Source organism: Prinia subflava, chromosome Z (assembly GCF_021018805.1).
Source record: "Prinia subflava isolate CZ2003 ecotype Zambia chromosome Z, Cam_Psub_1.2, whole genome shotgun sequence".
NCBI lineage: Eukaryota > Metazoa > Chordata > Aves > Passeriformes > Cisticolidae > Prinia > Prinia subflava.
Genome location: NC_086283.1, coordinates 14,125,421 through 14,151,592, shown reverse-complemented (window position 1 = coordinate 14,151,592; position 26,172 = coordinate 14,125,421). Strand labels below are relative to the sequence as shown.

The window sequence follows — 26,172 nt, the reverse complement described above, 5'->3', positions numbered from 1 at the left end:
GACGCAGCTAAGAAGGGTCAAGGGCAAAGGTGCATCAGTACCACAAGTTTTGCAGGATATTAAAAACTGAAATTATTGGTGAAGTAATTTTAAAGCAGAAAAAGCAGTAGTTCTCAAAGTTAAAACATTAGTTGGTAATTGGATCAGGGTGTCAGCTCTTCATTTCAAAATCTGATACCCAGCACAATTTCACACTTCTGCACAATGCCCTACAAGTTGGGCTGGCCCACCCAGTGCAGCTCCATGCAGCTCTTGTCCATGCAGACAGCACACCCACATGTTCTTTGGCTTTTCCAGACTAAGTCCATGTTTCCTTCCACAGGCATGCTCAGGAAAGCTTATCTCAAAGGGTTAAACCACAGCAAGGCTCTGTGTCACAGCTTTTACTCAGAAGTGAAGTGACCTGAGGTCAGATTAACTCACAGTGAAAGAATTCCTTACATCTCAGGCATTTCGTTAAATGAATCTACCTCAGGGTGTCTGTAAACAAGCTGTAACAGGCTGAATGCAGAGTGGGCTTTCCAGTGAACCTCCAGACTCTACTGAGAGCAGTGCAGTGACACATACAAACATGACTGCATGTGGCAAAGGACAGGCATCACTGCAAGTCACCATCCACCACACCTGGGAAACTTGCTTCAAGCAGCCAGGAGGATCTGGGAAGTAAACATCTGTCTATAATGAGCTGAACTGAGATCACTGAATTGATTTCCCCAGGCAGCAATTGCTGACAGTTCCCTGTCACAACTGAGAACCAGAGATTTCCATGTGAAAGGGTCATCTCATTACAAATTCCCAAGAGTGTTTGATCCCACCCTGTCTGAGACGAAGGCTGCATGTTACCATTTCCCCAAATGGCGCTGCAGAAGTAGCTTGCATGGAATGACAGCACCGTAATCTTAATTTACAATCAGAGGGCTATATGCTCTATAAACTACTTTTACTGCTTGTACAGTACCTTTTGTAGAGAAGCAGCACAAAGTCACCATACCATACTCCCAGGGAATGCTGCCAGAAATGAAGGGACTCAAACGACAGGAAACACTGCATGGATTTTTTGTTTCTCCAGCCTGGCAAAACATTTTCATTAGTACCTCAGATGCCCATGAGTCCCTCAACAAGCACAGCTGGAGATTTTGAGACCTGAGATGCAGTAATTTATGGATATTACAACCTGAGGCAGTCTGTTCTGTGCCTCTAGGTGGACTTTCCTGTGTCTGTAACAGATGTGACCTCATGGCCATAACTTGTCCACATCAGCTGATGAAAGGGACTTGTCCTAACACACCAGTCCACAAATTGGTGCAGCTGAAAACAGGCACATAGTCATGTTGCAGACTGCAGCAAGATCACAGTCTAATAAGTAGCTAAAGATACAGCAACACTCACTTGAGACAAGTGTTCATATCAGTCTGTGTGACTCGTTTGCATGCTCTGCATCATTTGCAGGGTTACATCTCACCAGTCTGGGTGAAATGCAACGACAGATACAACTACTGCGATTCTGCAGAAGTGTTTGAGCTCCTGTGACACTGGAGAATCCTGGACAGTCAACGCTGGGGCATGCACTTGCCCGCCTGTTAAAATCTCCTCCAGATTATTTTCTCTAGGATCAGATTTATTAGCCTAAGTCAACTTGGTAATTCTGCTCTATCAGCATTGCTTGTAAAATAAATAATTAATGAAAGGTAACAGTACTAATAAATAATAACAAAACAATACTACATAATGAATGATGATAATTAATAATAAAATGTAAAATGTAGACAACACAGGTAATACAAGCAGTTAGAGTGATGCTGCCACAAAGGCTTTGCTGACTGGTTTCATTTATAAGCCAAATCTTTTGCTTCAGCAAAAGCTTCATTTTTCATCCCATAATTACAGTGACAGTAGGCATCTTAGGGAGTGAAACTTACATAAAAGGGGACAAAGGGCAGTCCATAGCCTAACACCCCCTTAAAAAGTGCATTGCTCTCATCTCCAAATATTTCACAGCAGAGGCTCTTCAAAAACACTCCTTGTGATTGTATTTGAGCTGTATTGCTGAACTCAAATATTCATGAGTACTTAATATGATTATGGATGAGAACATTTATAGCCTTGCTATATTACCATGTATGTTTTAAACTGTCATTAGAGGCTTCAGCATACTGAATACTTACAAAAAATTCCTTTACAGTGCTGGAAAATGCAGTATTTAAAATCTATATGAACTCTGTAAGAAAGGTTACGGCTGCATGCTCCAATTTGCAATAATTAATATTTAAACAACAATTTTCAGTACTCAGTTTGCCCCTTTTCCTGGATGCACATTTGTTTTGAAGACTTCTGCAGGATTGGGGCTGCACTGCCTTAAAACAAAGCCCATCCACATAATGTTTCAAAGGCCAACATTACTCACTGAGGAGTATTAATTCAGCCCTTCTGCTTTCACTTCGGTTTCATACACCCAATCCATGCAGGCTCCAAGGCTGCTAGAAAACAAGGTATGATATTCATGCGTAACTTCAGATCCGATTTTAATTCTTTCAACTTCAACATCTCTGAAATACCTACAGCTACCCTACACTCTACCATTTTCTCCATATCCAAAGATAATATACTTTTCTTGTTACCCTTCATGTAATTTCTGTTATGTAGTCATCATACATAAATAACTGCATCTAACTCCAGCATTTTAACTGGACACCTGCATTTGCCTGCCACTTTTTAGGGGACGGAGCAATCCCTCACAATATGCTTAATCTCTGTAGGAAAGAAACATAACCAAGTTGAATGATGGAGGCCACACACAGAGATCATTGTTTGAGAGAGAGCTGCAAAAAATGGCTGCAAATGGATTGTCTGATTACTCTGTTAGAGCTCATATCTCACCATGCCAACCAAAGGACAAGACAAGGGCAGCAGCTCCTCTGATACCCAGCTCCTGGAGAACAGAAAGGAGCAGAGAAAACCCAGCTGGTCCTCTCCTTTTCAGCCCAAGCTGTTAAGAGGCAAGCAGAGCCCACACAGCACACCTTACCTAAGGCTGTGTCTCTCCAGGAGCTGAAATTCAGGTCAATGGACAGTAACTTCCTCCAAGTGTAACCACACTGCAAATGTTAATACTCTACATAAATCAGCTCAGTGGGAGAAAAGACAACTCTTTTTGTTCCTTCATGCTCATTGTTCCTCCAGGGCTGTATTTCTCAATATACTTGACCTTTGCCATCCATCACAATAAATCTGAACAATCCAAGTCGGAGTGAATCAAATTTCAAATCTTTTTTTGAGCTGTTTGGCCTTGCCCTTTACACGTTCTTACATCACACCTCATTACAAGGAATGTAAATAGCCATTTTTTCCCTTCTATTCATTAGAAATACAGAAAGCACATGACGATCTTTCTTAGAAAAGCAGTGCAGTTTGTCAAACAGCAAGTAAGGAAGAGGGGGAAGTACTGGATAAGATAAAAGCAATAATGGTTGAAAGTTTAGGAGATGGGATACATTACAGAGGATATAATGTAGAAAAATACAATGAGATTAAGAGAATTAAGATGAAGCTGAAATATCTGGAAAGTGGCCAAGCAGCATGATTTATTCAACAGTTAAACAACTTTGATTATGGAGTAGGAGATACTACTCCTAAGTAGCTAAATTGTCACTAAAAATACTTTGCCAAAAGAAGTCCTTCACTATCAGCAGATGGGCTTTATCTTCTCTGACACTGTGCATTAACTACACAGACTCAGACATTAATTTTAGACACGAGTGTGAATTTCTGACAGAAAAATCTCAGTTCTCCGTGCTTCAGCAGTGTAATTGCTGACAAGTTGGATGCTGAGCCCTCTTTCCTTGTTGTGGAGAAACCCACCATGCACTCCTCTGAACAAACAACGCAAAGAAAGATGAGTGTTTGCATCAACCTCCTGCCAATATTTAATTTCTGCAGCTTCTCCATGGGCTGCCTGCAGGCAGTAGAGAGAAACAGCCCTTGCCAAGTGGGCTTCAGGCAGCCTTACTCTGTAGCTCTGAAATGTGTTCTGAGGATCTCCTTCTGGATGCTTGGCCAACCAACTGGTTAAGTCCAATACCTAAAAACAGTGCTACAAGTTCTTCCTATCAAATCTTTGTTGGTACAGATGGTCACAGCTCCCACAATATAAGACTGCATCCCTTAACACAGGAGAAAAGAGTATTTGAACTATTACTCACAATCTTTGTGTCTGGACCACAAGACTGAACTGCACTGAAAAGATCAAGATTTGATGAAACACATAGCTGAATTACCAGATGGTGAAACTTAGTTTAAATAAAAATCTACATCCCGAATTCTAACCTTAGGGATCTTTAAAAAACACATTAGCCATTTGGTAAGTGTCAAGTCTTTCTTTCAATGTCTTTTTTGCCACATGGGCATTTATTTCAATGTATCACATCTGCTGGGCTGGTTACACTTATACAGACACGTGAGCCTTTGGTTTTTCACCTCCAGTGAACCCTGCCTTTCCCAGTCTTCTGCAACGGAATGAGGTGTTTCCATCTCTGTACCTTACAAAAACTCTTCTATCTGTTGCATGTTGACTTAGGAGTACAGTGGTGGCAACAACTATAGAGCTTTTAACACATACACTTTGGTTTAATATTAGAAATGCCAACTGCAATTCTGAACCACAATTCTCTGCATTCTACATCGAAAAATATGTGCAGCTAATTTTTAAACTCTCCTGAAAGAAGTGATGAGTAAACTAAAAATTACTCTAATAGCCACTTGGGAGCTTAGTCATAGTGACTTAGCCATTGAATTCAAATTCTTCTAATTATTTATCTTCTAATTATTTTATTTGTTCTGAGTTCTGCTAATACATTTAGACAGGAATTCCCAAACTACCCATATGAATGCAAGTTTAAAAAATTGGTTTGCTTTTCCTTGTCAGAAAATTGCAGTATTGTGCTTCCAGTAATTCTCATATTCATACATTCCCATGCATGCTACTGTCTTTTGAGCATTTTTTGTTTTGGAGATGAAAACATTTATTTTCAAAATATACTTTATCTTTTTGTTCTAACATAGCAAATGTTTTAATCCTGAAATTCACCTTCATCATCCACCAGCAATATCTTAAGATAAGGCAGCCGTGTAGTCATACGACAAGCTTAAGTGTCTCATTCCTGTACATTCTCTCCCTATTTAATGGAAAAAGATATACTCCATAAAAAGACAACAGGCAACATCTAGCCTAGGTATGTGGAACTGTCTCTGTGTATTACAGCAACCCAATTCCTGTTTTCTCCCTTTAAAGAAATCTATTTCTTTCTGAGAGGAAGCTCAGGAGGATAAATTAAATTAATTCCTTCATGAGACTAAGTTTTACTGGACAACTCAGTAGTCGTCCAGAGCAATATTTTACACAGATCAATACAAATGCAACATTGATACGAGGAGCTCACTTGTCTCTTCTTGGTGATATCACACATCTTTCAAGACTGATGACTGAACCAAACTGCTTACGTGTCTCCTATGTCCAAGGTCTTGGATGCCAGCCAGTGGGCTCATTGCAGAGGTGAAGGTGCTAACGCTGTGCTGCAACACAGCAGTGACTCAGCAGAAACCTTCCCACTCAAGAGTGTTCTTGCACCTGGAAGTAATGGTTCTGCCTACTGCTGCAAGCTCCACCAGCATGTAAAACACATCTTCAGCACAAAGCACCCAGGAACTGTGCCCAGTGAAAGAACCCAGTAAAACAATCAAGTCCAGTGAGGAGTTTTAAGAGACCAGTGTGTCCCCACAAGCTCCAGAGCAGTTTCTGAATACACTAGAAAGACAGAGAGAACAGAAGCATTGGCATCTGAGGGCAGACACCAAATTACAAGGCCAAACATGCGGACAGTATGCAGTATCCATGTCTAGAAACTATACAGCAGCTGGGTGCTGCATTGGAGCTCTTTTCCACCAAGGATCCTTTGTCCAAGCCTTCTGGAGAGAAGCTCTCATATTAACTGATAGCAAAGGAAGAAACCTGTATGAGCACAAGCCTCCTGGCACTGACACAGTCTGAAGACCTTTCACTGTTACAGTTCTGCACTGATACCAAAGTAGTAATACAAAACTGATCAACATTTTAGCAAACAGCAAGAGGAAATGGGAGAGCAACTCCACTTCCTTTTGGCTCAGAAACAGCTTTGGTACTGAAGTTTAACACAGAGCCCCAGTCACTGCCTCCACCCTGACCAATTAGATTTCTGACACCTACATTTCTGGCCACTTGCCAGCAAACAGGGAAAAGTAAAAAACCCAACTCACTGAAAGCAGTTTGGTCCAAATACAGTGGCAAGATTGCAAAGATTCATCCTGTTCTCTACGTGATGTTCAGCAACCTTTATCAGGAATTGGCACAGGTACTTCAGCAGGCAGTAATGGGCATCAGGCAGCTCTTTAAGGAGTTCTTTCAAATAACTTTCCTTCTGCAAGTCATTTCTAGAGTCTAGGAAAAATAAGAGAAGAAAAAAACATATGCATATGGTTTTCTTCATTGTTGCCAACTTAATTACAAGGGTGAGCAAACAGCAGGAGCTAAAATTCACTCCTGCTCCGGCTCAGAGACACACAGCTCCTCAGTTTTCCTCAGGGAATGCACATGTTTCTCATGAGGCTCACCCTGGCCAGCAAGGGCACCATTTCATTCTTACCTTTATGCTGTAACCTTTTTCCTGAGCAGATTGAGCAGTTACTAATACCTAAGAGCTTTAGAGCATGTTTATCCCCACCTGGCACAGCTAAATCTGCTTTAACTCCCTCTCTACCAGATCCTGAGATTCCATGCTCCTTCTGGATGTCATTCCTACTTCCCAAACCCTCCTCCCACCGTTAATTTTCCTCCCCATGAAAACCTTCAAAAATAAGAAATCAAGGATGGTAAAACAAAGATTCTCCTGAAATACAGTGTTATAACAGCACTACAATACCTTCTGTGGGTGACAACTCTACTACATATTCAGGAAGGAGTCTTCCTTATGGTACACAGACTGCTATGGGCACTGCCACACTTCGAGTCGAAATTGACCTCATGTTTGAGAGCAGCCCAGTTATACTGTACAGTCTTCTAGAATTCAGATATGGATAAAAGTTTTCCATATTGAACGGAGTCACATCAAAGTATTAAAGTAAAAAATGCATGAACTTCTCAGATGCTGTGTTTGTACAGACCCAGGTGGTGAACACAAGCTTGGCCTCCCAAACAGGTTCTGCTTAATTGTGTCCTGCCGCTGGAATTGAACTCACGTGCAAAATTTTTTGCTCCCTCCTCTGTCCCAAAAACACCTTCCAAAAATTGATTTGTACCCACCAAAATCTTGGGTTTACATGTCAATAAAAGCAAAGTTTTGAAAACAAGTCAGTATTGCTTTCCCTTTATACCAAAACAGGATGGGTTAGTCCTTGCAAGTAGAAATTAATACCACGAAAGTGAAATGTTACTGAAACTTTCACATATGCATGGAAACCCCCAAGGACCCTGCAACATCCTTTCCAGGCAGAAGACTTCATGCCCTGAAGGTTTTCTGCACCGATCTAATTATAAGCAGTGTCCATTAGCATGAGGCCATCTGTGCATTTCTAGCACTTTCTTCTTTATTTATCAGCCTTATGGGTTGCTGGTGCTGCTCTGCTGTATGCCCTGCTACTAGCATGCAGAGAAGATTGGCAGGAAAACATCCCATAACCTGTGTTGCAAGAAAAAAAGAACATTTTTCATTTGCTCCATTTTTTTTAGAGAGAAAAAAAGGAAGGGAAAACAAAAATCTTTGAACACAGTTTACTGTATGTACAAATACTTCAGAAGTCTTGTCTTTGTTTTTACCTTTCATTTCCCAGAAATATTCCAGGGCTGGGCTGAACAGTGTTTCAGGAGTAGAGTGCTTTCAAAAGTCATTAGCTGTGAAAATTAGCAGTCTGTATAAAATATATGAAAGTGACTCCTGAGAAATCAGCCACTGGGTTGCAATATTATTTCTGTTTTACAATCAGACATTTTTTGTGTCAAAAAACAGCATTTATCCTGTAAATAGTTTGGCAAACAAATGAGGTTTTTCATATACTTATTTGTTAATTCATACACTGAAACTTGAGGGATTTCATCTGCTTCCAGGCTTAGGATTCCTGCCTTACCTGACATGCCTAATACTGTACATGGCAAGAAAGCCTTTTTAAGTTTTATATGCATGGTGAATTCACTTTTATGTGTCTGTTTTGGTACCACAGACTTAGTATGAACTCTTTCATCACAGCAGACCAAAGTTTAAAATGCCAGTCAAATTACAGGATCAAACATTTTAACCAACTGAGTAATTATATCCTTTTCTTCTACAGATAAGAAATTAGCTTCTTCAGAAAAGTCAAATATCAAATATGCATAAAGCAAAGGAGGAAAAAAAATCTTATTTGCTTGCTTATCACAACCTTTTTTTACAGTTACAGAGAGAAAAAAAACAATCATGACTGCTACTAGCAATCAGTTTGGCAACAGCAAGAAATCTGATCTATTACTGCAGCAAAATTTTGTGAGGCTTCTGAAGGCTGTATTAAATGGAATAACAATACAGAATTTCAGTGCATTTGTATTTGCACTGATCGAAGTGGACTGTACAGTCTCTGACTTGATTACTAACTATCTCTTCAGGATGTTAAAAAGAAAACAAAACATAACTAATTTTCATGTAGACAAAACATTAAAATTCACCTCCTAACATACTTTTCTTTAGATAACAAAGCAACTAGCACAGTATTTTCTACTACAAATTGCTTGCAGTTATGATAAGGAAAGCCAAAGCCATCTCTCAGGAAAAATCTACCTCTTCCATCACCATGACCCTGTCATCTAATTAGGAAATACCCTTGATAATTGCTTCTCTGAGTCTCCCACTGGGACTTTAGACTGATGGGTACTTTTTCATTTACTGGAGGAATTTCTATCCCTTCTAAACTAGAGAGATGCTTTTAACCAACACAATACATTCTGAACACAGGTTTGCACTCTGACAACAAACAAAGCTATTGGGCCCTTGGCCTTAGTAATATCTCCTGGGTAGGATGTCCCTGTTCATTAACCATGATGTTTTATGAGGTGTGAATCAACATCAAAAATGTTATTGCTGGGCACAGCTGAACCTTTGTTCATTTCTGTACTTTCAAGAACAGAGACAGCTACCACATCACAAGATCACGAGAAATTACCGCAATTGAAGGATGTAGAGACACTGAGTAACATGAGGCAGCAAACCTTATTTACTGAGCCATCAAATTCCTTCTCCTTGTGAAATCTTAGAAAGAAAACAGGGTTTTGCTCTCCCTCCTCCTTCTCCAGTGAAAAGATCTAGTCTTTCAGGAACAAGAAACTCAAGTTTTTCTTCCAAAAGAATCCAAAAATCAAAAGTAATTTGTTGATTCTTCTACTGATGACATTTCATGGATTTCAGCTTTATTTTTAAAAATTCCTCTTATAATTTCAACAGTGACATGCATACACAGTATTCCACACACTTTGTACAGTTTTCAGGATAAGTCTACTACTGCTACCCCATGACTTCAAAACGTATTTCTTCTAATATAAGCTTTTCAACTCATTAGAGAGAAAAAACTGTCGTGAGTCATGACAACAAGCCATTCTTTGGAGCATTCCTCCTCCCTTTCAGTTTCTTTCAAAGTCAGTCACTAAGGTTTACTGAGCTGGTAGTGACTATCTGAAAATCATCAGAGCACCAGAGCAGTTTACGCTATTCATGATTTTCAAGCACAGCATATCCAGTTCTTTTGAAAATTTTGCCTAGGGGAAAGGAGGAAAGTAAGAATGAAGGCTAAGAGGAAGGTGCTCTCAAGGCAGATAAAGACATTCAACTTTTTTTATTTTGGGAGCCTTCCAAAAGCTATGTGCAATAGACAGCATCTCAGCCAAGGCCTACAAGAGAAGCCCAGCTAGATGCGCAGACAGGAAGGGCTTGAAACCAAGAATGAAACAGAGGGGATTGGGCTAAGGAAAGGAACATAACCAGAAGCCTCAGGCCATGTCTAGGCTCAACAGCCAGAGGTCATAAGACACAGAGGACCATGGAAGCCAGCAAGGACAGTTCAGGCACCTCAGTGGTTAACTAGGGACTCATTACTGAGGAATGAGTCAAAGATACAAGTTAAAAGGACAGACAGTCTCTCCAAAAATGTTAATGAACTAGAAACAAGAGTCTCAACAGTGTAGGAGGTACAGACACATTTGTGAAGGTGTTTTCAGTCTCATTTAATTTCAGCATACACCCACAGCTCACAATAAGAGGACATATTATCCAATAGTTCATGCTATTTCTGAACATATTGAGTGTCTCTGACACACTAGAGACATAATCTAATTCCCCAGTTCATCTCTGTTCATGTTACTCCTTCATGCTGCCTGAACTTCACTAAAGGTACAGATTTTGTTTTGCTCAAGTCTCAAATGGTCTGACCCCAAACAACTCCGGTCCAGGAGCACTGAAGCCACATTACCACAGTGCCCTAGCCAATTATCTGGGCTGTGAAGTGAAGAAGAGAGGCTACTGCTCAGTGTCATGCTAGCACTGCATAGCTTCCAGCTGCCTTGCATGCTACCAGGCTGGAGGGCAGACACAAAAGCTTGCATCTGTCAGCAGCTCTCAATGTGCCTTGGGAAGCTGATCTTTGGCACAGAGGCAGCAGGTTGTGCACTGCAGTACCCCGGCACCCACTAGGCTGCAGGAGGAATGAAAGCATTTCTTCCCACCTCCGCAATCAGTGTGAAGTGGGACTCCAGTCTCTTTCTGCCAAGAAACAACCTGCTCCAGACACCATCCTTCAGACATGATCCTGCCCCAGAGGGGAAAAAAATCACACACTGTTGCCACCAGGAGCAGAAATGTTGTAAGCCCTCCTCATAAGAAGGCTGTCATCACAATCCAGCTTGAGACACCTCACTCGATCATTACGGCACTTTGCAGTGCTGTATTTATCCTTCATTCCAACATACTGGAGGAAGAGCACACTTCTTTTACAACTCTGGTGAGTGTCATCTGCATAAAAATCCAGCTCCAAGAGTCTTTACTGCATAATGAGCGTCATTTTCATATGGAAAACAGAAGTTAGTTCTCTAGCTTGGAAATAGCTCTGATAACACAAAGATGACAATAAAAACCAAAGGAAAAGGTTAAAATCCTATCACAAAAGCCTGGAGAATCACGGATATCTAATGAATCAGATTTGGTGCACTGCTGCAGTTATTATGGTTAAAAGATCAGCTCTTATCTATTCATTTTCACAGTCATTGTTCAGACTGAAATTTGACCTCTAAAATCCCCCCAAACAAGCTGTATTTTTTGTTCTGCTTGTTCATGTAACTAAAACAGCTGCTGGCTACTAAGTGTTCTGTAAACTGACATGTTGATCCGGGAGGGAGCTGCTCCTTCCCTTTCACTGCCTCCCATCCCTCTCCCTGAAAAAGGCAAGGCTGTTCTCAGGCACCAGACAAAGCCATGCCAGCCATCACAGGCTGTGAGCAGAGGAGGTATGTGAAATAGAACTCATATCTTGCTGCTGTCCACTGAAAAAATATAAATTCTATAGGATGAGCAATGTCAAGAAGCCAGAGTGATGCAATAGCTTAAACTTAATTAGACTGAGTAAGAAAGGAAGACAGAGTTCATATTTCACTGCACCTCCATTGGAGGAAGGAATGAAACAACGACAAAAAAGAAATTTACAGTAGCACTTTGTCTTGATGAAAGCAAGTGACCTGTGAAAGGGGTAAGAGCTGTGCGTACGGTTCCTACTATGTACAGATGCCTTAAGAGTCAGTGATCACGATATAGAAGATAAGGAACAAAAAGCCAGAGGGGAAAAACAAGCTCAGGCAGAGATTGCTGTAAGGGAGCTGCTAATTTCTGGCTGAGGTTTCTCAAAGTACAGCCCATTTTGTACAAGTGGGCACAGCTCTGCTCTGCAGTGAAGCCTCAGCCACAAAAGAGACTGTGATGCACATTTTTTACCCCAGAACTCCCCGTAAGGAGCAGCCTTTATTTGTTAGGCACTGTGAGGAGACCAGCCAACACCAAGGTCACTATCAGTGTGTCCCTGGCCTGTGCTTGCAACACACAGCTCTGATCAACATCATTTACAGAGGGAGGCCCTTCCCAGCTCCCACTGCCACTGTCCCTCTCCAAGGGCACAGAGAGAATGCCAGGATACACCACAATACACTACATGATGTTTTATGGAACTGCATAGTCTTGGCATTATGCTGAGTATTTATATAAACAAGGGTTCTTTAGGATTCAAGGGCAGCATGCTGAGCTCTGTTGCACACAACACTGCACAGGCTGCAGACAGCAATGCCAAACCAGCTGTGTGTACTTCCTGAACAGCAACAGGACAGCTTCTCTCTTTCATAATAGGGCAGATTATTTCTCTTTGATTTGGTAAAATGTTTGATAGCTGGAATTGAAAAAGGTTACAGATACAGGTAAAATTTCTAATTTTCAGTCCAGCTATTTTTAACTAAAGGAATCACTCTCTAACCATTTCTATAGTAAGTAAAGTAACTATGTTCTTCTCAGGCCAAGAGCTCAGGTGGCTTAAAAAATGCTGACAAAAATCCCTAAAAATACACCAAAAGAAATCTAACATAATCCTAAAAAAACATTTCCCATGCAAAGATTTAACAGGAGGGAATACAGAGGTTGTGACAGAGCTTGTATTTGCCTTCACTGCAGACATGTTACAAAGTGGCTCCAGATTCAAAGTTATTTTTTAATAACCTGTTGACTCAGAAACAGTTTGACCTACTCTCTTCGCAGTTTACAAAATGAACACCCAGGCACGCACTCTCCTGGTACCATTTTGCAACCAATACCCTTGCACATACTTTGATAAGTGAACAGATAACTGCTGCAATCCTGCACAGTTGGTTGATCATTTAACTGCAAGCAAATGCCCACCTACCACTTAAACTAATCTGAACACGATGAAAATCATGAGTGCCTTTCATAACTACTCATTTATGTTGTATTTTCTAGGGCTTGAAAAACCTTTCAAGTTTTCTTCAAACTTTACAAAAGCCTTCCCCTTCCCACAACAGCCAAGATGCATTTTTCAAATAAGATTTTTTTTCCCCTAATCAAAATTATAATGGCACTAAGCTTGATCTTATTGGGAAATACAGGCAAACTTAGCTATCAAGACATGTTACAGTTGGATGGATTTTTGCAGAACTGGGTTCATAGGTTACACCAGTAACTTTATTTGGAAACAAGAAAGTTTGGTGAGTAAATCTGCTAAGTAACGACATCCATCTCATTTCCCTAGAAAGTACTGGGGGGATTTTGCCCTTCCTGTGGGAGACAGAACAAATTAACCTTCCCACAAACAGCACAGTTCACAAAGGACATCAGTAGTTGCTGGTACAATACACCAATATGACCTTTGGGGGAGAAGATATACGGAACAGCAAAGGTGTGACTTATTTCTTTATTATTAATTTACATTTAAGCTTTGATTTATGAGAAAGAACATAATTAAACACAGCTCACGAGTCAGAACTGGTGAAATCTAAAATTTCCCAAAGAAAGCACAGCAATGATCAGAAAAATGGGACTTTCTAAAACAATAGCACCTTCCTACACAACACTTCCTGAACCCTATCCTTGTGCCCCAGACAACTTTACTAAATAGGAAAGGTATTTTACACAGTCCACATACAACCTACAGTAGAAATGTCTGCATTCAAGGTAAAGCACAAAGGTCTTGTCCAGTGCACCATCAACACTCTCTACAGCTCAAAAAACAAAAGAAATAAAGAAAACACATGGCACTATTCTCACTCCTCTTGGAAATGGCTAAACTTTCTCTCCACTGAAGGCAAGAAAAGTGGAAGGTAGACCTCAAGACAAGAATGTGAGAGCTTTGCACCATCTTCCACTATGGATGCATGTCAGAGAGCATGTTCCTCCTCTACATTCTCCAGTAATTTTACCTACTCACCTTGCACTTCTTAAGAAAACATAAAGAAGAAGTGTTGACTGCCTGCAGCAAGAGAGATGAACTGTCAGTGACCCATACGGTCACGGAACCGGGCCAATCATCACTTATTCCACCTACCACCACCAGAGATTGCCAGATACCGATGAATTAGACTGAAACTTGCAAAACTGTCTTTAAAATGATTTCTCAACTTTCCACAGCAGAAGTGGTATTCCTTCCTATGACTGGTCCACCACTTGAAGGTGGATGAGGGGGTGTAAATAAAAAAAAAATAAATCATCCAGGTTGCATGGTATGACAGGGAATAAACTCTGCGTTGCTTGCAAACTGGTTCCTTTTTTTGACGGACAATCACATTACTTAGTGTGAAGCAGAAACTTTGGCAGTGTATACTTTTGGCCCATCTTCACCTGACAAGCTGATGAAGTTCTCATTTCTTACAGGTCCATTACAATGAAACTGCCAGAAACCACCCTACCTAACAGAAATAAATCTATCTATTAATCTGTGCAATTATTTTCTACAAGCATACCCAAAGAAACCCAGCTGATCATTTCACTTTTTATTAACAGACATTACTGGATCAGAAAACCAGAAATAGTGCAGACTTCACCAAATACATGAGAAACATTTTTCTGCCTCTGTAACAGAATTGCACGTCTGGGAGCAGGTAAGAGCTGAAGCCAAAGTAAATGAGGAACAAAGTAAGTAAACTAAGAAACCAGTTACCCAGAAAGAAAGTGCACTGAAGGATGAAGACACTACCCTTCGCTTACCCTGGTAAAGCTGAATGAGCCTGGGATGTAAGGCAGACGTGATAATTCCATCTGGCAACTCTCTCAAAAACAGTTTCAGCAGACTGGCTGCTGAGTACACATCACCATCTTTAACGAGTTCCACCTTCTCCCCACGCTCATACTGCAGACGCAGCTGCTCCACCAGTTTCATGCTGCCATTCACCCTGAAGAGACCTTCCTGTGTCATACCTGTAATTACATAGTGATTTAAGATTGAGCTGAACCACCACATCCTAGTGACATGATGAAACAGATATTCTAGTTTTAAATAACACACATGTAGTAATACAAACAAGGGCAATTAATACACTGCAATATAAAAAAAAAATATTACTTTGTCCCCATAAACTCCCTCTAGTCAGGTAGTTAGATTACGATAAATAACAAATACTAATGACAAGATCTTGAGGCCTGGGATACTATTTTGAGAACCCACTATACTGCAATGCCACTGAGCTGTCTCACACCATGAGAAACCAACTGAGACGAGATATTTTCTATTGGTATACTTCAACAGAAGAGGATTCTACAAAGGACTCTACAAAACACTTCTGTTGTTTCAATTTTGGAAGTAGCCCATTACCTTGAGCAGGACTGCCATACTCGCATGTAATTACTTCCAGCTTCATGTTCCAGGGTAACTGGTTCTTACCCGGGATCATCATGAGGCAAAAACATCTGAGTATGTGCTGAGTACAGCAGTAACTCCACAGTGAGTTCTGCAACTTTATGATAGTAGGAAATCTCAATGAACACATAACCTTGGACAGCACAAAGCCCCAAGTATTTCACAATGAAAAAGAAATGATACTGATCTCTACAGGACAGACACACCACACCAGGTAAAGGAGATGTACAAAAAAGGAGGCTTCAACAGAGGAAGCCAGACTAATCATACTAAAATGAACAGCAGTTTCTAGGCATTTATTAAGATTCAAAACCTTCTGGGAAGACCCTAAACCCAACCTCTGTAAATTATTTTTTCTCTTGAACACTTTCACTGCAAAAATTCTGCCTTTCTAATACTGCATTTATAGACCTGTTCTTCCTCAGAAGCATAACACCAAGACCATTGAAATATGTATTGTTTTCATCAGTGCAGACTAGACATCAAGGAACTGCAATCTGACAGAATGTTTCCAGTCCAGGAAATCAATTCTGAGGCAGCAGAGTTTGTAGAGAAAAATAATCTTTTTTTATTGGACCAGAAGACGAACTGCTGTAGTAAGGGGAAGAAATGGACAAGCACTCAAACATTTTACTTTACTATGAGATATTGCTGGCAGAGTTTGTATTCCTGCATTCACAACAAAATGCATTCTCATGTGCTGCCATCTCGAGGGCAGAAAACACCTCATTTCAACAAAGATTTTTGCTTTTGCAGCACTAGGTGAGCAAAAGCCACAGCCCCCATACAGATCAAACTTCCTTCCCTGTCGTGGTTTAGGATGTCACCCCAGGACATTCCCTCTCTCTCACTCATTTACGAAAATAAAGAGAGGCTAGAACACCCTGTAAACAGTAATTAGAAACTACTAAATACAGCACAGGGAAATTTGGCTTCATCTGTAAATTTAGAAATAGGCAGCTTAATACAAACTTAGTTTAAAGATGTAGCTGCCCAACAGCTCAGCCTGGGTGTCTGGGCCTTTGTTAAAAATGCCTTCACAGTTAACTTCACCATTAATTCACAAAACAAACCTTACACAGATATGAGACACCCATTTCAACAACTTTCCATATAAGAGGGTATCTTTGAGATCTTGCTTGCATTTTTGAGAAAAAGAATGGCCTTCATCTTTACTGGGACCAGATAATCAACTTGGCATTCAGAAGCCCAACTAATCTTGCTGCAGAGTAAAAATTTGGCTTGTTTAGTCCACATTTGAGACACAGTTGTGTGGGATTCCAATCTTTTTATAGAACACAGAGCACAGCCCTCAACTTGCAGTTAAGAGTGTTTGTCAGTTTCTGGTTTTGATTAAACCCTAAATGATGGAAAGTTCGTTTCATTCTTTCTCTTTAGTGTCCTAGCAGGTCACTTTTCAGGCAGGTTGAAGTAGATCAAGCAAGATGCTGCTGTGTAAAGGCAGGATCATGTTTTAAATTTGCACTGTACCTTAATCCATGCTAATTTTCAAGCCATGTTTGCCTCTATGAGCTTCTGAGGATCTACCAAGATACAGTCATAGAATCTAAGCCTCTACAATTGCATTATCGTTACTATACAGCTGAAAGAAAAACCTTAGGGTAAAACCAGATGCAGCTCCTTAGAAGATGAAATTACCACTACAAACCCTTTCTATTGCTGACCAAATGCCATACAAGACATCTGTACACTAGTGATGCCCTAGGTTTCTGCAAGGAAATGGATGTTAACAACAGGAACTAAAGTCCCATCAAATGAATGCAAAGAGAAGCTAAGAACTGAACTTACTTCCTTGAGGGGATTAATAGCAAGTGGAATATATCTGAAAACCTGTAAAAACTTGTATTCCGTTTCAGTAATATTCTCTGATGAGATATGTGTGTGTGTGTGTGTGTGTGTGCCTGTGACTATCTCTATACAGAGAAAGTTAAAGACAAATGTTTTGTAACTGCAATATGACACAAACCTTCACAAATGGGATGCATTCCATTTATGAACCGAGCAACTTCTTTATGAGTGTGCTACTACCTAACACTGTAGTTCACCTTTATAAACACAGTAAAAATTCAGCATCAAGGCAGAAAAAAAAAAAAAAAAAAGAGGTAAACCACACACAGTAACATTCTTTGCCTATGGTTTGTGCCACAAAAACCCCCACATTCTTCCCTCTGAAGAGTCTTACATAAAGAGTGCTACTAAGGAGAAGAGACTCCCCTAAGCTTACCATGCTCAGTGAGGTACTCCACTATATTCCACACAACTATCGGGATTCCATTTTTGCTCAGTCCCTGCTGCTGCAGCTCCAGAAGACTCACACCAAACACCTTTGGACAGGTCGTGTCCCTCTGCTTGTTTGGTGGAAGCACAGCTATCTTTTTCATGTCCTCCTTCAATCTCACAGCCGACTTGCTTTGCTTAAAGGAGCAGAGGGAAAAAAAATGTGCATTAGTTGCATTTGCTACAGAAGGTTGTGTGGTCACAAAATAAGCACATCCATCAACACTGGCTTCTTCTATGCTCCAGCATAAGGGTTTGGCCCCACTTATTTGATCCACAGGAAAAAACCTCTGTGAAGTAGGAAAGTAAAAATGAACGGAGAATACACCAGAAGAGGAACAAGAATGTAGATAGTCTGAAGGTAAGGGAGAAACTGACTTTTGCAGACAAGCTTGTTACTAGAGTAACAAGTAACTGTGAGTAAATAAGCAGGAGACTGCTGTTGTTAACTCATGAAAATCCCATGGGTTACAAAAGGAACTGGACAAACACAAACAATCCAAATACACCACTAGTAGCTCAGCTTGTCTCCAGGATGCCTGTCAGGGCAGTACTCTGGAGAAGGCTCACTGCACTCTTCTTCCAAATACTGTTTCCTAGGGATTCATTTTGGCCACTGTCAAGTGAGATGGATCCTTATGAAAGATTTTCTGTTATGGTTAGCATCTTCTAAGTCTGAAATTTAATTACTGAGGTTTTAAAGTTAGAAAGGGACTATGCAATCTAATCACACATAACAAGGGGGGGGGTGTGGAAAACCCACTGCACAATAAACCTTTAATCGCATAGATTCTTCCGGATGCATAACATTCTCCTAAGTTCTGCAGTGACAGAGAAATCGTGGGAGGATAGTTAATAAAACCCAGGGGAATAAAATAATACATGATTAACTTATGGGACTGATAATAGGCAGAAATCTTAATTGGCCTACAGGACTGCACACTTGAGAAGACAGTTCAAGGCAGAGCAGCAGCATCACCCACCACAGTTGCAATCACACTGCAGGAACTGGGAGCCACTGCTACCACAGAGTCCAGTCTCTTTGTTTAAGAAGCCCACCGCTGGCATGGTGCTTAGAAACAAACTTATTCCTACTGTGTTTCATTAACAAACTGGTAGTAGAAACTGTACACATGGAGAATACTGTATAGTAACACCAAAAAGTGCTCAGACTCTTGCTTAAGTCTTGATATTTCACTGTGTTAAGACAGACTTTATCACAGCATACATATTTTATTTTATTTTAAACAAGCCTTTAAAGTCTCTTCGAGACACAGTATTTTTACCGCAGTCTGTAAGCAACATGAACATCTGCTATTTTGCTATTAAGCATGACTGTCCTTTCAGATATAAAATGATCTGGCAGTTCATTCACTTGGCTGTGCTTTTCCCATTAAGCAGTTATTTGAAACATATGTGTGCTCTACAGTCCCAGGTCCTACACAACACTCGTGTGACATTTACAAAAGATGCTTAGATAAACATCGTAAGTATGTTTTATTATTTGTGAAACGGAACTGCAATATTGCATTATTGTGACAATCTTATAAATATTTACAATGAACAGTAGATGCAACAGTGTTTGAACTAAAATCTGACTAACATTAAAATATCACATCTCTTTAAAAAGACATGTTCCCGTTCAGGATTAAATGAATAATAAACAGTATTTATTCCAGGCAGAGACATGACAAGGGAAAAATCATGTAGACTAGGTTAAATTCAGAAGACAGCAAAAATCCTTTGAGCAGTTTCTGAGCAGCTGTGATGCTCAGGGAGCTTTTCTAATTAAGGCCTTCAATTAGCCTCACAATCTTGCTCAGTTACAGGTTTCCAGCCTGTTTGAACAGACCTGAGTCACCGAGTTAGATTTACTTGGGGAAACTCACTGTTTAAATCTGCACGAAAACCGACAGACATTTGCCATGTCCACAGAAACAAGAACAAACTTTTGAGCTTGTTTCAGGATCTGAAGAGGCTGTGCTAACTAGGAACAAAAAATTATGTGGTTATCCAAAATACACATCTACCCAAAATCAAATTAAAGCCATCCCCTCAAAACAGCTCTGAAACAAAGAGTTCAGTGTTATGTTTCCTTATAGATGGAAGATCTGACTTTACCCAGGGAAAACGTGTCCAAGTATTAATGCCACTGCTGCTGAGTTCCAAGACTGGGAAAGCAACTTAATCATCCCTGCACGATGCCGCCAAAAAGTGCCGCCCAGACCTCGGAAAAAAGCTATTTATACGCCACAGGGACGCACTTTTACAGCTCATCCAACAACTTTAACGCAGGGAACGCGGCAGCGCAGTTGCTCTCTGGGTGGGTTTTTTTTTGTTGTTGTTGGTTTGTTTTTTTTTTTTTTTTTGTTTTTTTTTTTTTTTTTAAGATGGGGAGGACTGAAAGAAAACTGCTTGGAATCGCCTTGACGAACCTTTGCCTTTCCCAAAAGAGCGGCAGCTGTCGAGCGGGGAGAAGGAGAAAGAAAAAAGAGAAAGAAGAAGAGAGGAGTGCACCGTCGGCCCGGCCTCCCTGGCCCCGGCCCCGCGAGGGTCCCCGGCGGAGGGCGGCAGCAGGAGGAGGCTGATCCGGCCGCCATCCGGCCGCCCCCGCTCCCCGGCAGCGCCGCCCCGCTCCCGCGCCCGTCCCGCCGCCAGCCCCTACTCACGCGTACGGCCAGCGCCCCGGCCCCCATGCCGGCTGCCGCTCCGCCCCGGCCGACCGCCCTCGCTGCTCCCGGCGGGCCCCTGCCGGCGGGAGCCCCGGCCCCGAGGTGCCGCCCGCCGCCCCGGCCCGCCCCGCGGCCCGCGGGGGGAGCGGAGCCGGGCTCCTGCCTCCAGCCGGAGCGGCCGGGAGGGCTCGGCGGGGGTGGGTCTGTCTCCCGGAGCTGCCCCGGGTCGTGGCGGGCGGAGCGCGGGCCCCACGGCTGCGCCGGGCGGCCCCCGGGCATCACCGAGGCCCCGGGCCAAGCAGCCGGGACCTGCTGCTGAGTACCGGGCGGGGAGCGGAGCCGCTCCGCTCGTGTGCGAGCCCGGGCTCGGGCAGAGCCGCTGGAAGTCTCGCCGCGAAGCCGCTGAGCCCAGTAACGTTAGCAGAGTGCGGGGGAACCGTAACCGCGCCCGCCCGAAGGCGAACGGAGCCGGGCGGCGTGGCCTGGAGACCGGGCAGCCGGGCCGAACAAACCCCTGTGTGCCGCGGCCCTGCCACGGCCCCGCAGAGCAAGATGCTTGGCCTGAGTCTGGAAAGTGTGAAGCAGGCCAAGCGTTGTCCCCCGTTATGGTTTTCCATCTAGAGATATGTTGGTGAAATAGAGAAAGGTTAAAGCGAAAAGTGGAGGGGAGGACACCCCACACAGCTAGCGACTGCCAGCCATCACGGCACAGCAGTGGCAGGCAGAGGAGTGTATTTCCCCCCAGTGCCCTTCTCCCGGTCACTGCCGTCCAGAAGTGGTGTTGGTCCTAGAAATTCAAATTGTGCTTGAAACCAGAACTGGGGAGTTGGGGTGTTTGACTTTTTCTGTGGGAGAAAAAGCACAGCACACATTTCTACATCCGCTCAGATGTAAGCACCACTCAGCAGGACCTTAGCATCAGGGTAGGAGGGAAGGTCTTCGGGAAGTGCCTCTCAGAAATACTTGACTCTGGCACAGGGACAAAAAGAAGTCTAGCCAAGTAGAGAAAAGGAGAGAAAGACGAGTGATCTCTTTCATGTTCGGTTTCTGTTTTCCTCTCTAAGCCACTCTAACCTGAAATTACAACTTTCCCAGTTGGTAAGGTTACAAAAGTTAGACTTAGCATTGATGTTTTAATTTCACTTGAGGACTCTCAAAGTGAATTGATATAACATCCTCCCTCCTCTGTCCTCCTCTTTACTGTAAGCCTCTAACTTACTTTTCACATGAATCACACATGGCCATTTTCTTCTTAGTCCAAATTGCAGCTTCACTGAGAAAACCAGCGATGTGCTTCAAACTGTAATCCAGAGAGGGAATGATGAGAATCTGCAGCTCCTTGGAGACTGCAATGGGGGTGAAGAGTTCGGACATGAACCCACAGCAGTGAAGAGCAGCTATGGCATTAAGGGTTTCATAATACATGTTGGGAGGTAGCAGGTACGTGCTCATTCTATAAAAAGCAAGACCAGAAATCAAGCTTTAGCAGTTGTTTATGAGAGCCTAGAAAGTCACACTTTCTGTCAAGCCACTGGAGCAGTTGGGGCTATGACAGGTAACTTTTCTCTGGGTTGATAAAGACCTGTTGGTACTGGCTTAAAGTCTTGAGAGAGCTGAAGGCCAGCATACGTGTTTCCTGTGTGTCAGAAGAATCAAACCCAGACTGAAACTACCACAATTGCCTTTATCCCCTCCTGATTTTACACAGGGCCAACAATCCCTGTGCAGGGCAGAGAAAGGTTCACCTGAACTTTTCTTAACCCCAGCCTAGAATTAAATGGATTCCTTCCTGTACCTTTCACCCTTCCCACATGCTTCTATATATGCTGATCTTCTCCTCCCTGTGCTGAAGCACCACTGTTCAGAGCGACTGTTCAAAAAAAAGGTGTGATGGATGGGGAACAGCAGTATGTACTTCTGGTGCCACAGAAATTAGCCAAGATGCTGTGGTGTTTGACTCTACATTGCACATTACTCAGGAAACCTTCACTATTTTTGTACAAAAAATTCAGAAAATCCTTAGAAAACAAAAAATCAGAAGCAGTCATGCCTATTGTGGGGAAGCAGAAAATTCCGCAAAACCAACAACAAAAATACACACCTCAGTATATAGCTCCCATTATGCTATTTCATGTTTTGTGGCTAAGATGTTGCATCAAACAACTGTCTCTTCCCTTTTCTACTCTTGAGGAATGTAACACTGCATGGACAGAGCAACTGCAAGATGAATATTTATGCAACTTATAGAATATGTCTAGAGCCATGAGAGCTCAAATCAGAGCAAATTTATTGTGAAAGACTGGTGAAAAGTCAGTGAGACCTACAAGCTGTGTATGGCTGGCTTTTGACATAATCATGCCCACTTACCTTAGGTCACCCAGTTGTTTCCTGTAGTTCTCAACTACATTGTTATATTTGTGTAAGAGTAGCACAATGGCTTTTTAACTTGCCTCTTGTTTCAGGGCAGCCAACAGAATAAATTCACTGGCTGAGATAGACCCCTCCATTATCTTCTCTCTACTTCCACATACTGCTAAATGCAAATGTAAAAGCATTGCAAAGAACAGGCTAATCAAGCAATGAATCAAAAAAGGAAAAAAAAATTTTGTCCCTTCCACTTGTTTACAAATAAGCCATTTAACCTCAGATGTTGAAACAACATTCCCAGAGGGGAAGAACAGCTGGGGTAGTGTTAGAAGTTCAAAGGAACTGCCTCGCACCTCTTCTGTGAATGATGCAATATATTGCTTTAACCTGATTATTATTCATCATTTCCACAGAGACAGCAGAATTCAACACCCTTTTCATAAGAGCCCACATAAAAACAGGCTGCTGTGGAATAAATTATTATTGCCAGCTCTAGCATCCTTGACCATTACTGTGTTCCCTCCTGGCTAGCCCAAGTAGCCAGCTGCAGGACACTTGCTGTGACCTTCCAAAGCACTCATGGAAAGTCAGCCCAACTCAACATGGGACATACTCTAGTGAGTAAGACCTGGCAGCTACAGGTGAGAGCAAGAAGCAAAACAATAATCCAGAAGCAGCTGGAAATTGCCAGACCAACACATGAAAGAGAGTAAGTTTAGACTAGCTATTTGGAAAAACTCTTTACTGTGAGGGTGTTGAGATGCTGAAACAGGTTGCTCAGAGAAGTTGTGGATGCTCTATTCCTGGAAGTGTTTGAGGCCAGGTTGGATGGACCTCTGAGCAATCTGGTCAGTGGAAGGTGTCACTGCCCATAGCAGAGGTGTTGAAATTATGGGATCCTTGAGGTCTCTTTCAACCCAGGGCATTCTATGATCTGGCTGAGAGATTTTTCTGTCATTGAGTAACTAAATGCTTCTCATCCAAAAAGCAATAACAAGACACCTTTTCTTAGAGAAAAAAAGAAAAGAGGACGTGCAATTAAAAGCAGGTGATTCACTTCAATCAAGACATCTGTGCGAAGGTTTTGGAGTCAAAATAAGGATGACTTTCCTCAGGATGTTGTTCTTGTAAATGAATTAAGCATTTTTAATATCTAAAACTAGTATTAATAAGTGGTGGTGGTGGTGGTGGTAGTGTTGCTTTTGTGAACAAATACATGGCTGTCTTGCACTTTGCATGGAAACCAGAAAGTGAAAGGGACTAGAAACTATCTCATTTTCCCTTCATTGGGCTGTTGAAATGAAAAAAACCCATGAAATCCACTAGGCAGCACACAGAGGACAGAACATTAAACCCAGCATTTTTGAGAGCTCTGTTAGTGAAAGATGGGACAGGGATCTATTGTGTGACTCTCTTCCAATAGAAACCCTATAAAATTGCAGGTTGAATTTTTAATGTCTTCACCCTGCAAGGCAGGGGAGGATGTAGAAGAAGGAGAAATCTGATTAGACAGTTGTAATTCTAAAGTAAGAAAACAAATCGTTGTTCTTGAAACACGATTTGCAGTTTCACCAAGCCTGAATAACATTGTTCTGCTGCACAGTATTATATTGTTATTTATGACATCCCACTTTATACAAAATTTTCTTTAGAAAAGACAGCGTTTGTTGGAGGCACTCATTACAAGTGACTCCTCTGAATGTCCAATACTCTGAATAATGAATCATCACAAATAGTACTGCAAAAGGAATCAGTGGTGATAAATAGAAAAGGAGGATTTATAAGTAAATTACTTTTTATTGTAGGTCAACAATAAAAATGTACGGTATCTACATTTTTAAATAGTGTTGGGTGCGGGGAAGAGTGACTAGAGCTATTCACAAAGATATCACTGGTCCCAAGTTGGTGATGGAAGGTTGTATCACCTCATAACATGGATGAAGAAAAATGGGATTTTGTGGGCTCAGGTCCCTTTTATCCTCCCTTTAGGTGTGCAAGACTGAGTAAATGCTGACTAAATGAAGGGCTGAGTATGTTGAACACTTGTCTTTAGCTCAGAAGGAATGGGAGGCTTCATTACACCAACATACTGAAAAGAGATATGTATATGACATAATATTTTCTACCAAAACCTTTCAGCGGCTGCCCATTGTTATGTTATGAAATGAAGCCTGTTAATCATTTCAGCCAAGCTGCCACCACTGCCAGCTAAACATCACACCTGCAGACCTGCAGGCCCTTCCCTGGCCACATTTTAGCCTGGATTTCTTCCCTTGGCCACATGGGACAGAACATTTGTAGGTATTTGATGACTCTTGAAGTTGAAAACATAAAATAAAGTAGCTTATAGAATTGATTTAACTGACTAAATCAATAGCCAGCTATTACCTGACTAATCATTAGCTCACTAATCTCTACTTAGTGACACACAGGTATTTTTAGAGAGAGGTTTGCCTCTTAATGTTGCTGCAATGATTTAAAATTTGACATGGATTTGCAAGGAGTTCAAATTGTTTATGGCCAAAAACATCACAGAGGTGATTTAATTTCAGCAAAGATAAGAGGTTTTTTCCAGATCTCAGCATCCTTCACTAATACAAAATTATTTAAGAATTAATATATTTTGTGAATTTGCAGGCTTTAAATGATAGCAACAAAAGGAGGTCCCTGAGCGGGCAAGGATTATGGATATTCATTCCTGCGGGGGAAGAAGCGTGTTCATACATCGCCTAAACTCGGGCTTGCATCCCCATCTTGTGGCGGAAGGGGGTGGGTGCAAGGAGCAAAAGGAAAATCACACCGAAGGTAACGCGCTGTTTCACAGCCAACCAAACAACCGGGAGTGCATGGAGAATGTCCTCGGCTCGCTAACTGCCGCCACCCGTTTCTAATCTCAAGCCTCATCAATAGCCCTGCCTCATCAATAAAAGACACTCAGAGAAAATCCTGTCAAAAAATTGGTACAAAAACCAAAACACAAACGAACAACTAACAAACCCCTAAACCCCCCACCCCAAGCCAACACCGTCCCCCCCACACCAAAATACGTGTTTCTAAAATCTCAGCACAACTGCATTCCGAAGATTTTCACTTGGTGTGGAAAGTGTCTCCATTCCAGCACTGTGCCAGCCATCAATGTGCTTGCCAAACTTTAGGAGCAGGATCATCTACACGGTCCCATTTTAGCAGGGGGAACCTGGACTTAATTCCACTAATTTCATGGACTGCTGGTAAGTTTTGGGTCAGGTCTGTGAGTAAAAACCGAGGGAAACAACAACAACAACAAAACCCGCAAAACCCAGCAACAACAACAATAACAAAACCCCAACAAGACATGGGAAGATCAGAGTGCCAGAAATTGTAACAAACCTGTAGCAGAGTAATAAGACTTCAC

The 26,172-nt window shown here is 41.8% G+C and overlaps 1 protein-coding gene across 3 annotated transcripts in view; it reads right to left on the bottom strand.

The window, feature by feature from the left end:
- FAM13A (family with sequence similarity 13 member A) overlaps nt 1-21,020 on the bottom strand; it is a 129,950-nt gene extending 108,930 nt beyond the window's left edge. For 2 of the 3 annotated variants that reach the window (XM_063422065.1, XM_063422066.1), the window contains exons 1-4: nt 20,409-21,020; nt 17,687-17,876; nt 14,793-15,002; nt 6,289-6,469 (exon numbers count right to left, since the gene is read on the bottom strand). In XM_063422065.1, the coding sequence (XP_063278135.1) occupies nt 6,289-6,469; nt 14,793-15,002; nt 17,687-17,876; nt 20,409-20,690 (863 nt within the window). In that variant the 5' untranslated portion in view covers nt 20,691-21,020. The remainder of the gene's footprint in view (nt 1-6,288; nt 6,470-14,792; nt 15,003-17,686; nt 17,877-20,408) is intronic. The other variant, XM_063422064.1, reaches the window with a different exon arrangement.
- Between the last annotated feature and the right edge of the window lie 5,152 nt (nt 21,021-26,172).